Source organism: Vulpes vulpes, chromosome 14 (assembly GCF_048418805.1).
Source record: "Vulpes vulpes isolate BD-2025 chromosome 14, VulVul3, whole genome shotgun sequence".
In the NCBI taxonomy this organism is placed as follows: Eukaryota; Metazoa; Chordata; class Mammalia; order Carnivora; family Canidae; genus Vulpes; species Vulpes vulpes.
In genome coordinates, this window is record NC_132793.1 from 21,349,360 (window position 1) to 21,363,051 (window position 13,692).

Consider the following 13,692-nt stretch of genomic DNA (forward strand, 5'->3'; position numbering starts at 1 on the left):
ATGACAATGCTCACAGAAGAGAGTATAAAACAAGAGAAATCTGTGGTAGACAAAAGAGCTGAGAGGAAAATCTAATCTAATCAAAATTTCTGCTTCAGCTGGGCCTCATTCATTTCTCAAGCTCTGTTTAAGATATGTCACCTTTGTTTTTTTTTTGTTTTTGTTTTTGTTTTTAATAAGACAATGACCAGTGTTAAAGAGGACTACCCAAAAGCATAATTTTAAATAGGCTAATGGTTTGGCAACTTTGCAAGGAAAAAGACCTGGGAGATTCAAGGAGGAAGAAGGGAAATACTGCAAAGAAATCCACTTAAATTAACATATGATGAAGGTGCACCCAAGTTAACAATAATACTTCAACTCTGGTTACATGGCAAACTACACATAAGACAAAGAAACACTTAACTCTTTTTAAAATAAACTATCTTATAAGGGTACTCCACTGTGCCAAAGTTTGTAGTCCCACTGAAGGAAAGAAGGAAGAAAAACCAATATAGGGGGATTAAAAATTATAAAATACACACTTTCTAAAGCTTAAAAAAAAAAAATCACCCTGCATAGGCATGACTCTAACATTTGGAGGCAAAGGCCTGCTAACAGAAGTGTTTTTGTCCAGGAAGTTATCTACTTAATGGACTTCCAATTTTATTACTGCAAGCCAAACCAAACCAAACCTGCAGTTATATGAAATTTACACAAGGGTCTTCATTTTTGGAAAAGCAGTCTGGGAGCAGAAGGAAAGAAAATACCACTACTGTTGATTCTATTATGAAGGAAGAAAGAAATGAGCACAAAGCCCCAAAACAAACAAGACGGTTTCAGGATCACTGGTCGCCCTGCCCCTCACCTAGAGTATTATGGACACCATCCGCCTCTTCTTTCACAGATTCATCCAGGCGCTCCAGATTCTGCACAAGCAGGGCCACCACTTGCCCATCCACCTTCAGCAACAGAGAAGCAAAAGGAGGGATACATGTCACAAAACAGTCTCTCAAATGCTCCCATTCCCATACTCTGCTCTCCTGCATGAACAAAATAATTGACCACCCATGGTTCTACAGTGTGTTCTCTCATCCCATTATCTCTTTGAGTCTTGAAGTGACTCCAAGGTAAAGAAAAGGCAGGCTTCATTATCCCTAATTTATGATGAGTAAATCTAAGCTTAAGGAGACAAAGTAAAATTCAAGGTTACAAAGTTAGTGAGTGCTAGCACTAGCACTTGAACCCAGGCCTTTGGAAATCAAGTTTAGCACTCTTTCTACTTCTCTGTGGTACTGAAACAAACACCCTGGAAAGCACCATCTGAAATCAGGTCAATAGTTTGTTCCAGGGGAGCCTGAGTGGCTCAGAGGTTTAGCGCCTCCTTTAGCCCAGGGCCTGATCCTGGAGACCCGGGATCGAGTCCCATGATGTTGGGCTCCCTGCATGGAGCCTGCTTCTCCCTCTGCCTGTGTCTCTGCCTCTCTCTCTCTCTCTCTCTCATGAATAAATAAATAAAAATCTTTAAAAAAAAAAAAAAAGTTTGTTCCAGTCAAAAGCATGGTTCTAGACCACAGCACCAAGAGATGTTTAGTTAGGAAGTTTACTCACCATACTTTACACAGACCTCAAAATTTAGGGTTAAACTCAAAACATTCCTAACATTCTATACTAAGCTATTATGAAACTATTACTTCTGATGAATTTCTAATTCCTTCTTGAGAAGAGTATTAACATAATAAAATGCCTGACATTTGTATTACATTTAATGCACAGAACAGCAATTAAATTTCTTTAATTTGATTCACACAACCTTATAGAAAACTCTCAGTAGCCACATCACAGAGCTGATATTCAGAGATTAACGGTTTAGCCAAGACCAAATGGCTACTGAGCAGTGGCAGCAAAAGCAAAAAACAAGCTTCCTTCTTTGGTAAAAGAACCCTTATATTACTTCACGCTTCCCTCTGTGCACAGTTTGTACTTTAGGGAGACTGCCCTTTGGGTAACCCTGATGCAAACCTAGGAAGGTAACTAAGGAAACACTACAGTGATTATCCACCTGGTAATGACTTCTCATCAGGAGCCAGTCAAGAACCTGTACAGGAACATAACACCTGCTGTGTGTCTGTGGTATACCCTCTCTGACTGCCTCACTGAGGAAATGGGAATAAGTTATAAAGATTAAATAAAATTATGTGGCATGCCTTACCCTGGGTCTAGATTAAACATTAACTAGAGAGTTTGAAAATAGTTCTCGACCCTTTCTGACATCTGATCATTCACTATTTGCATCTGCCACAGACCAAGAAAAACTCCAGTCCTTTGAAGGAAGTCACCAAACCCTTGTTCATCCTGGCATACTTTTCCAAGGGTAGTACAAGGGTACGGTACGTGACAGACAGTCATTTTGCTAAATTCAAACAAACTGACAAAACACTTACTTTGTGTAAATGCAATCAGGTCTTTTATAAAAACTGTTCCATCTACTCTCATGTAATCCTCATAACTTTTATAGATGAGTAAACAAAGGTCCAGAGAGATTAACTAGCTTGGCCAAAGTCACAAATGTTGTGGCAGTAGTGATTGGCTCTAAGCGCCTATTTTTTCCAATCAGATCCTGTTACTTTGGGGAGGCGAAAACAAAGGAGAGAGAAGGAAACATCTCATTCGACTGACACTGCCGGAGCACTTACATATAAGACACCCTATAACACAATTCAAACTGAGCCCGAGAACAGAACAATGGCAAGAGAGACAGATCTTGAAATAAGACCCCTTTATTCTTTATTGGTGATACTTAAAAGAAGCAGCTATCAAGGAGAAAAAACTGAAATTATTGACCAATATGCAAACCTGAATCATACATGAGGTAATTTCTAGGCTCTGCCGTTTATGGTGTGAAGAACAAAGCAAGACACTAGCTGCAGATTTGAGAGGGTACTGATGCCAGAATTGAGGGTGCCCATAAATACAAGAATGAGCTGTTTTCCCCTCTTATTCCAAGGAGATACATAATCTAGCTCTCAAATCTCACAGCCAGCAAAAGCTTCACTGAAGAAATCCACTGCAATGTTTTCCTTAATTAATTGGACAATTTGAGGATGTGAGAGGAAACAGAAAAACATCTGGGGGGAAAATATGAACCATGTCACAGTTTGTTTTTCCCTAAATCACCCTGATTGACTTATAATCTCCCTGAATCCTAAAGCAGCAGACACTGCAAATCCACTGGGTATCACACTGCTTGTCGGTTCTACAAACTGCCTCACTCATTTCAATTGCTTATTACTGCTTTATCTGCATTATTTTTCCCTCTTTCCTTGATTCTTAGTTAACGTTTCTCATCTCTGCTGTCTGGAAAATGGTGGGGGGCGTAGTGGGGGGAGGACAGTGGCAGTACACAATGCATTCGAATCCCAGAACTGAATGGGTCTTTGGCTGAAGGAATATCTTTTTCCTTGCCACGGAAATCTAACTTCTAACAGACAGCTTTTTCAAGCTTGCAAAATGTGAAACTTTATGTTTAGCTGGGTTAAATGCAATTTTATCTGATTTTAGGAGGGCCAAAGCAGTCAAAATACATTCAGCTCAGAAAACTCTTGGGAAAATATTTGTATTATGCATAGCTCTGGATATCACCTAGTAGGAGCACAAAGTAACATTCTGTCTTAACCCCCTAGCCCCTTGGGTCTACCACATTCATGCCAATGTTTTGGACCTGTGGCTAAGCCTGAAACCAAAACAAATCCTGGTCAGGGACCAGAGCGTCAGCCAGAGCAACCCTGGCCTTGGAAATCATGACTGTCTGAAGCCTGATGTCTTCTGGTAAGTCACTGGATACTTCAGCTTGTTAGCAGGTCTCCTAAACAATATTCTGGCAGGTCCTACTGAGACCAAGTTCAAGGGCATGTTCAGATATCCTTTTCCACTTGACCAGGGAAGAATAAAGAGAAAAGGAGGAAACTTTTAAAAAGGACAGATGAGAAGGTTCGAAGGATTCTTTTTCTATCTTGTACAAACTGCCAATAACCTTTCTTAAAGAGTGTGGAGTAAAATTTTCTACCTGCTATGAGTTCTGGAAATTTCATATTTGAAAAACTAGGAAAAAACTTTCCATATCCACTGAATCTTGATCACCCAGTAAGTTTTGAGGATACATACGGCAATATGGTCAGAATGCAAAACTTCATTCCTGCTGTCATTTATCTAGAAATATTTTAGCTTCCCCTGTTGCTCCTCCAATTCATTATCCACACAGCTGCCAAGAATAGTCTTCCTAAAATGTTAGGCCAGACTATGTTACTACTCCCTTGCTCAAGATACTCCAGTTACTCTCCTTCATACTGGCAATTCCACTCCACCTTCCTACCAAGGCCTACAAAATCCTGAGCAACCTAGCCCTGGCCGTGCTCTCTCCCCTCCCCCAAGCTGTCTGTGCTCAGACAATTTTTCTGTTCCTTGAATCTGTCAAGCTCATTCCTGCCTTAGGTCCTTTGCACTTGTCCCATCTTGCCCTCAGTCATTCTGAATGGCTGGTTTCCTCTTGTCATGCTGAGCTCAGGCCTTCCCTGACTGTCAAATCTAATGTGACTTCCCAGTCACCATACATCACATCACTGTATTTTAATCCTTTATGTAACAGAGAATCACTAACTAGTTTCTGATCTGTTTACTGCTTCTCCCTACGCTAGAATTTGAGCTCCATAAAAGCAGACTCTGTCTCTTGCTCACCACTATATACCCGATTCCTGGAATGTGGAACATACAAAGCACTCAATAAGCATTCAATGAATGAACGAACAAATGAATTTTGCTTGGGACAAATACAAATGAAGGTGAAGACATTAAAAGAAATGAGAAGGGATAAAAATGATAGGATCCAGACATTTACATAATAAATGCCTTTAAGGGCAACCGCAAACCTGCCAAGCTCAGCCTATGCATTGCCTGTGCCTCAGTAGCACAAATGCATTGCCAACTAACCCAAGCCAAACCACCACAGAACCTCAAAGTTGAATGTTTACGTAGGGTTAATTGAGTGCAAGAATGGGTATGGAGAGCAACCCCTGGGTCTCCATATCAAAGCCACTTTGTGAAACTCTTTACCAAATGGTGGCTCCTAGCCACCATGGCCAATGTCATGGCTCAGCCTCAGAGAGTCCACCTCTTCTCCTGGGACACCTGCATGCATCCTCCTGTTAAAGTTCCCTTTGAGGCCACAGAAAGTACCTGCAGTCTTTCCTGATTCTTTCCCATCACAAGTGATTTGCTCCTTCTTCCCCACTTCCAGAGAAGCTTCATCTCTCACAACTGTTCTTAATATTCTGCCTCACAGTATCATTACTTATTTCATCTTTTTTTTTAAATCAAACATCTATCGTGCCTTATTTTGGTCCATTCTCTTCAAAAAATTTTTTTGAGTATTTATTCAGTGTTTTTTGAACATTTTTTGAAAATGAAAAAAAAAATGCTTGTTGAACTCAACAAACATAAACCTCTTGCTACACGGTAGATGATACAAACTGTTTCAACTTGACACTTACTAAGTACTTAGTATGTCCCAGGCATAATAACACCCTTATGAAGATAATGGCCAACATTTACTTGGTGTTTATACTGTGTTGGACACTGTCCTAAAGATTTATTAAATATCTCATTTATTCCTCACTTCAGTGTTATGCAATAGGCACTACTGGTACCCCCATTCTACAGAAGAAGAAACTGAGTACAGAGAGATTAGGTAACCTTCCCAAGGACACACAGTTGGTAAATGATAATTTGGCCATTCCTTTGATGGGAATCACATCTCACGAAAGATTAACTTATAAATAGATGGTCTCTAAGCCAATGTGACAAGTGCTATTACACATAAAGTGCTAAAAGAACACAAACTCCAGTCGGGGGATGAGCTTAAAAAACACTAAGAGACAAGCTTTAAGTCAGGCTTTAAAAGAAGAGTGGAAGTATTGCAAGTAGTCTAGGAGAAGCAAGGCTTGCCATGCTGAAAGCAGGTCTATGCAAAGGCATGGGGCTGCCAAACACATGGCAAATTTGGGGACTAGTAAGTAAGAAATGACTGTAATCTAATCATAACCCTCAAGAAGTCCTAAGACTTCTTTAGAGAGGTATGCCAAAGAAGTGTCATTAAAGCAGTATACCCCTGCATTTACTACTCTTCAGAAAAGACTCTATTTTTCCAGGCTATCAAATCAGTTTGTTACAAAGCACAAATACTCACCTTTTGCTTAAGTAATAACTGTAGATACGGACCAAATTTTAAGCCCCAAAGATCCCCTAGAATGCCAGGACAGCACTCTCTCCCCACAAATGTGCTAGTCTATTGCTTAGGACTTCCAACTGGGAAAAAGACCAAGGCAATAACTGCAAACTGCACACCACAATAAATTCTGCTCTGTGCCCTCTAGCCTCTGCTCATGCAATTCCAAGCCTCCGATATTGGCCCCAAATTAAAACTACAAAGACAACTCAACTCTTGTAATATGAGAATACTTATCAAACTTCTACTGAACGCAGTGCAAGGGTGGAGAAAAAAAAAACAAATGAAAGACCATCCACCAGTTCTATTCTCTGTTATTTACTGATGGCTTCTGACTGGCTACAGACAAGTAAATAATATATAGGAGTCTAGGAACACTCAATTGTGATTCACACCAACCCCACCAGTATAAAGCTGTTAAGAGTCAAAATCTTAAAATGATAATAATAAAAAAAAAAAAAACCCTAAACAAACAGAAAACCCTGTGTAGCAGCTACCTAACAGCTCCCCAGACTGAGGATGAACTGTTTCTTTCCAAACAAACAATAAAATCTGCACAATCCAGCTTTTGTTGGTGGGCTTAGCAACACAGAAAACACAAAGGGGGCTTTTGTGTGAATTGCTGTTTCTGGGTACGTTTTACAGGCAGCAGCCAGGCTAGCTGCTCTCTCTCTCATCTCCCCTATTCACACAGGCAAAGGACGGTAATTAAAATCAGCCCAGGGACCAGGCAGGAAGGCTCACTCAGGGCCACTATAATTAACCTTTAGTAGGTAAGACTGCACAAATGCCACTGTGGGGACCCAGAGCAGGAGCAAGGGGGCCACAGCCTTCCTTCAGATGCTCCTCAAAACAAAAGGACAACCCAACATCATCCTTTTCTTTCTGCACAGTGGTTCAAATGAAAAATAAAGGTCCTGAATTCTACAAAAGTGGCAGTTCGCTCTAGGAAGGAGCTTGAAAGAAAAATGGCAATAGAAATTTTCATCAAACTCAGTCACAAATAGCCCTGCTGGACTCCAGCCTCATGCTCTGTAGGAGACAGTCCTTCATATCCAGTGGGTTCACAGCCTTTCCATTCACACCAAATACCAGTAACAAGCATGGCACATGGAAAATTTCTAGTGTCAAGGACCTTGAGAGAGAAAGAGTGAGGAGAGGGTGGGTGGAGCAGCAATGGGGTGTCAGAATCATTTGGGGCCCCAGTCGCAGCCATTCTGATTCAGTGGGTTTGAGATGGGGCCAGAATATAGCCTAACAAACACTCCAGTGCTTTTAATACAACCTACTGCAGCCATCTTTGATAAACTATAAACTACATCAAAACCAGATTTTACAGACATTCTTAGAAGAAAAGACAAGATAGCAGAAGATAACAGAGGGAAACTTAACAGAGCCTAGAGGGAGACAGCATGCTGGGTGGACAGAGCCCCACAGGAAGTATCAGGGTATCAGGGTAAGAGGCTGGACCAGACTCCCTCCACCACTTGCCAGTTGTGGCACCTTTCCAGTCTTGGAGGCTTCTACAATCACTGGCTAGAGAGGGAAGCTGGTGTGGTGGGGATCTGAACAAACAGGCTCTGGTGTCAGGGCCTGGCTGATTGACCCAGTGGAGGGCTGTCCTTCTGTATCTGGGTTTCCTCATGTGATGAGTTAAATTCTATGTTTAACTCACACAGAAACTCCTTCTGACTGGCTGCTGCCTAGAAGACTCTGAAGCCTTGCCCAGGCTCCACAAAAAAAGCACAGAGAAAGCCATCGGCCCTGTCTCTACAGGCAGGGGATGCAACTCTGGCTGGATGAGCTAGAACATCTGTCCTTACTTTTAACGTTCCCCAATTCCCCATCTGTAAAATAATAATGGTATCTATATTCACTGGTGCTTGGAGAGGAGAGAAAAAACATCTGTGAAAAGGTTAGCAGCACCATGGTTAGGGTTAGAACAGGAACACGGAGTCCAGGAGAACACAGAGTCAAGGAGAACATAGGTTCAAAGCCCAGCTATGTGACCAGGGCAAACTGTCTTTGCCTTTGTAAGCCTCAGTGGCACAGCTGGAAATGGGGATATGGTAATATCCATGTGAAAGGATATGGTGAGGATCACATAAAGTGAAAGAAATGAGAAAAAGGGGATGCCCTGAGTAGCTCAGCGGCTTAGCACCTGCCTTCAGCCCAGGGAGTGAACCTGGAGTCCCGGGATCGAGTCCCACATCAGGTTCCCTGCATGGAGCCTGCTTCTCCTTCTGCCTGTGTCTCTGCCTCTCTCTCTCTGTGTGTCTCTCATGAATAAATAAATAAAATCTTTAAAAAAAAAAAAAAGAAATGAGAAGAAGCCTGCCTACAGTAGATATTTAGTAAATGCTAGGCCTCTATAACTCCTTCCTTAACACAGTTCCAGAGTTATCAAGTACCACCCCCCCAAGTTGCATTTCTACTTTCTCACTCTCCTCATTCAGGAGTCTCACCACAGAGCCCACACCCACCTGCTGCCACTCACAGACACAACAGGGATGATGCACATACCCACAAAGTCAACCTGGATGTGCAACTTACCAGAGCATCAATGAGTACTTCCGCTCCCTCTTCACTCTCATGAAGGGTGTCTATATCTGTTAATTCCTGAAGCAAATCAACCACAGCTATGGACACATGTGAAAAGTGTTAAGGGTATCACGTACATATTGAAACCCTACTGACATTTTATCAAACTCTTTCCTTCCCTCCTGTTTCCTTGTCAATCATTTTATTACCATTCACCTTTAATACACTGTGGTTTTATTAACATCTCTTCAACAGGGTTCTACTCACAGTGGGTGTTCAGTCAATGTTGTTAACTAACTCAGTCTTTTTCCTTATGCTGCTTTCCTGGTCACTTATTCCATAGGTTCACCGCATTTTCATAAATTTCAAATAAATTGCTCTGGAGGCCAACACCCTTAACCCTATCTCACAATTTAAATTCTTAGAACTCAGTATAATCTGCACTATCCTGTACAGTTCACCTTCGAAGGCAGTAACGATTTCTGAGATGAGATGGCTGGTGTTCACCAAGAGGTCGGCAGAGAGCAGGGCACAACGAAATCAGTTTCAGATGTAGAGGGAAGGCTTTACACTGGACTGCGCTAAACACTCCCCCCCACCCCCCAGCTCCCTCTCCTTAAACACTGAGCTACTGTGGACATAAAAGGAAGAACAATGAGAATTAAACACTAGGCAAAAATAGAAAGAGGAAAATATATATGAAAGAAAACATGAAAGAGAGAACAAAGGAGTTATGTTTGGAAACTGTTTCCCTTCTTCACCCTGGAAACACAATCCCTCTCTCTCTCTCCCAACACATACACGGACACCGATACCGTGCTCTGCCGACCTGCATTTCTGAATGTCTACAAGAAGAAAGCACCGTGATGGTGACAAAAGCAAATCCATTATTCTTATTCAATGTGGGCCTCAGTTCCCTCATCTACAAAATGAGGAAGTTCAAAAATCAGAGTAATTTAAAAATTACACACCACAGGCAACTGCCAACATGTAACAAATGAGGAATACAGACATCCTAGAAAAGGGGCTACCAAACTGAACTTGGAAATCAGGAATGATGTGCTAGAAAATTGGTCAGAAAACAAGAAATTAAAAAGGATGAGGAAAAAATAAATAAATAAATAAATAAAAAATAAAAAGGATGAGGGCAGAGGGACAAGAAAGCCACACAGAGAGACTGGAATGTACAAAGGTACATGAAGAAGAGAATAAAGAGGATCAGGGAAGGAGGGGAGGACAAAGAAAGGGGAGAAGAGAGAAAATTACAACTAGAACTATATGAAGAGGGGATCCCTGGGTAGCTCAGCGGTTTAGCGCCTGCCTTTGGCCCAGGACGTGATCCTGGAGTCCCGGGATCGAATCCCACATCGGGCCCCTTGCATGGAGCCTGCTTCTCCCTCTGCTTCTCTCTCTCTCTCTCTCTGTGTGTCTCTCATGAATAAATAAATATAATCTTAAAAAAAAAAAAGAACCACATGAAGAGAATAATATTTTGAAAGAATAAGCTAATAGCTGTGTGCAGGCTGCATGAAAGCACCTAGTGCAGGGGGTGGGGGTGGGCAGATGGGAGGCAGGATGAGCAGGTAACTGTGAGGGCTGGGCGGGAGCCAGGTCTGGAGGAAAAGATACCATGAACCCGAATTCAGAGTGAGACAAGGTCAGAACCAGGGCAGTTTCACTAGAACTGGAAAGAAAAAATAAAAGGAAAGATATAGGACACAGTAATAAGAATGATAGGACTTGCTCAGTGCCAACTGATATTCCAGGTATTTTATGAACATTTTTTGCTGAAAGAAAAAATATTAGCAGGTTTGTTTTATTCATCTGTAACTGACCAGTTGACCATCAAGCACAAGTAATTAAACTCTCTGTGCCACCTTCATTCAGTCTTTAAAGTGATATTGACCCAAAACACCAGAGTGCTACAAAACTTAAGACAACTTTGGACAAAACTCCTTTATGTGCTAGTCTAGTTTTCATTAACAAAGTAACCAGAAAGCAGGTGACACAGAAGACCACACATCATATTTGACATATAGTAAACCAAAACACTTAAGCTGAATTAATTAAGAAAAAAAAAACTGGCTACCAAACTAACCTCTAGAAGCCCCAGAGCTACCCCTGACTTGTAGGAACTAGTAGTAAAGACTGCAGTGGTCGCCACTGTAATAACTACCATGTCTAAAAGTCATTATGCCAAGCACTGTGCTACCAAATTCACACAAGGGCATTATAAGATACGTGTGATCCCTATTTTACAGATCAGAGAGGTAAAAAGCTCAAAGTGGTTAAGTACTTTAGCTAAAGGTCACTGTAATACTAAGGGAGAATGTTAGGTCCATCTGGTTCCAAAAATGATACTTTAGCCACTACACTTCATATTACTGCACAGGGGAATACATACCAAGTTTAAACAGGGCTAGGTTCAGGTAAATTCTAGCTAATGACTCTATTGTAATTATAGGGAACTGTCACAGATTTCTACCAAGAATTATTAAAAGTTTCAGGAAGAAAAAAGATGCTGAAAACTCCCCCTCACCCTCCTCATCTAAGAAACTCCCAAATATATGCTCTTAAAAAGTTCTTCCATATAGAGTGTAAAAATCCTATTATCTATTCACATGCTTATTTAATATGCATGGCATTTCATCTCTCCATCCATCCATCCATCCATCCATCCACTGTAGAGTTAGTTAGAGGTCTGTAGGACAAGAACATCAGGCATGTAGAGTACTATCATTACCTCCCTTGAATAACGCCATGCAGAACTAAGAACTCATATATGATGACTGTTCATTAAACAAGAGCCTCAAGAGACAGGTGGGGTATATATGAAAGAACAACAGATGAAGAGTCAGAGCAAACATGAGGACAGGAGTCATGTCGTATCCATCTTTGCTTTCTATCTTTAGTGACCTGAACTATCCCGAAATTATCTCTAGTTGTATAATTCTGTCCAAGCCCCTTCAACTCCTTACACCTTAGTTTCCTCACCTGTAAAACGGTAGCAATGATCTCTGCTCAGCCCATCTCACTGAGTAGCTAGAAGGAATAAATAACATCATGTAATATCAAAGACCAAGCAAATCAAAGTACTAAGAAAACATGAAAGTATCTTATAATAAAGACTGTTAGCCAAGTCTTCCCAGAGAACAGCGAAAGCCCAGCCCTCACTGTTGCCTTCACTTTCTCCCGAAGCCTCTAAAATCTAAAATGTAAGCTAACAACAGCATGGTCTTCCTATCTGGGTCACAATGGATTGGAAGATCTAATTTTATATTTCGGCTATGCCATAGACATTCAGATTGATCAAGTCCTTTTTCAGCCTCCAAGGTCTTATGGGCCAGATATCATATTTTTCTTTGATTAGTCTTATACCATGCTCACAGATGTGTCACATTAAACCTAGGAACTTTTTATAAAAAGGAAAAAAAATTGACAATGGTGGTAGTTTTATATAGGACAGGATAAATGTCTAACTTTCACCAAGGAAAGTCATTTCTTAAAATGTTCCAATGGTTATCTCCTTGCCTATTCTCCTGCCTCAGTTGAGAAGTCAAACGTGAAACCAGTTATCAGCTACCATGACAGGTAAACATCTCATCAATTCTACTGCTAACTGATTTTACATAAATTCCTAACTTTCACCAAATAACCTTTCAGCAAGGCAGTAATAAGTCCATAATTTTAATTATCAACTCCGGGATAATGTAATATGACCCAGAAGACAGGAGTCATTTGAAGACCAGAAAGAGGAATGAGAACCAAAACTAAAGATAGACAGGCAGACTCTCAATCTTGATGAGAAAATTCAGCATGGTCTGCCGCCCATCCAACATTTCTTCACAAGCAGACTCTGGGCATGGGTGATAGGTTTTTCCACTGTAGTTACAATTTCATTTCACAAGGTAAAAGGCTCTCCCGTCCAAGTATAATAGGAAAACAGAGAGCCTGTCTCTCTGTGAATTACTAAAACACAGTTTTTGATAGCCTATTTTGTCATGTCGAGTAGAAAGGCCACCCCGCACACTCCCTCCGTACCTGTCCACTACTGGGGCAATAAGCTAGTGTAATAAGAGGTGAAGTAGAAAAGACCAGCTGGGCATGAAATGGTCCAGAATACAAAGGCTCTTGGAAAAAGAGGGTATTTACTTCCACTTTTTGGCTTTAGATATTTGCTTTTGGATATGATCCACGTAGAGTTTGGGTACAGAAACTAAACATTAATCTCATTAATCTCCAATGAGATGTGTCCATAAGGAACAAAGTTATAAGATGTAATAAGCAGATGGCATTTTTTTTAAAGTCATTTCAAAAAGAATTCCTTAAAAAAAAAAAAAATGAACCAGTCTAGATCCAGAGACTATACCCAATTTAATGGAACAAATGTGGGTTTTGTTTTGTTTTAATCTTTTTTCTTTTACTCCTAGGTTAGGACAGTGATTCGATATGGCTCAATTAATGCAGATGTATTTCAAAACACAAACACAATGGTCTTTTTCTCTTTTTAAAATAGTTGGCACAGAGCTACCTAGAATAAACCTGGACTCTTAATTTTCTCCCATTCCTAGATTAAACTAATATGAGGGAGAAAATGCACTCATTCAAGATTCATTAAATACCTACTACATGCTAATGGGCACTATTATGCCACAGGGGAGATGTCCAAAGCAGGTTACAAACCACCCTATCTTCCAGGGGCATGGAATTCACCTAAATCTCATAAATAAGATCAAATGTCAACATTAAGAGGTTCTTTTCCTAGATTACCATTTTGGCACTTTTTACCTGACCTGACTTTCTTCAGAGCATATTTAAATGGCTCCAGAAAAATGGGTGACTTATCAGCACAGATTATCAGGCATGTCAAACTACTGAACGAGAAAAAGAAG

The 13,692-nt window shown here is 40.7% G+C and overlaps 1 protein-coding gene across 3 annotated transcripts in view; it reads right to left on the minus strand.

Moving 5' to 3' along the window:
• The window catches only part of CTNNBL1 (catenin beta like 1), a 163,285-nt gene that overhangs the window by 100,426 nt on the left and 49,167 nt on the right, over positions 1-13,692 (minus strand). For 2 of the 3 annotated variants that reach the window (XM_026009709.2, XM_026009708.2), the window contains exons 5-6: positions 8,813-8,910; positions 848-941 (exon numbers count right to left, since the gene is read on the minus strand). In XM_026009709.2, the coding sequence (XP_025865494.1) occupies positions 848-941; positions 8,813-8,910 (192 nt within the window). The remainder of the gene's footprint in view (positions 1-847; positions 942-8,812; positions 8,911-13,692) is intronic. The other variant, XM_072735880.1, reaches the window with a different exon arrangement.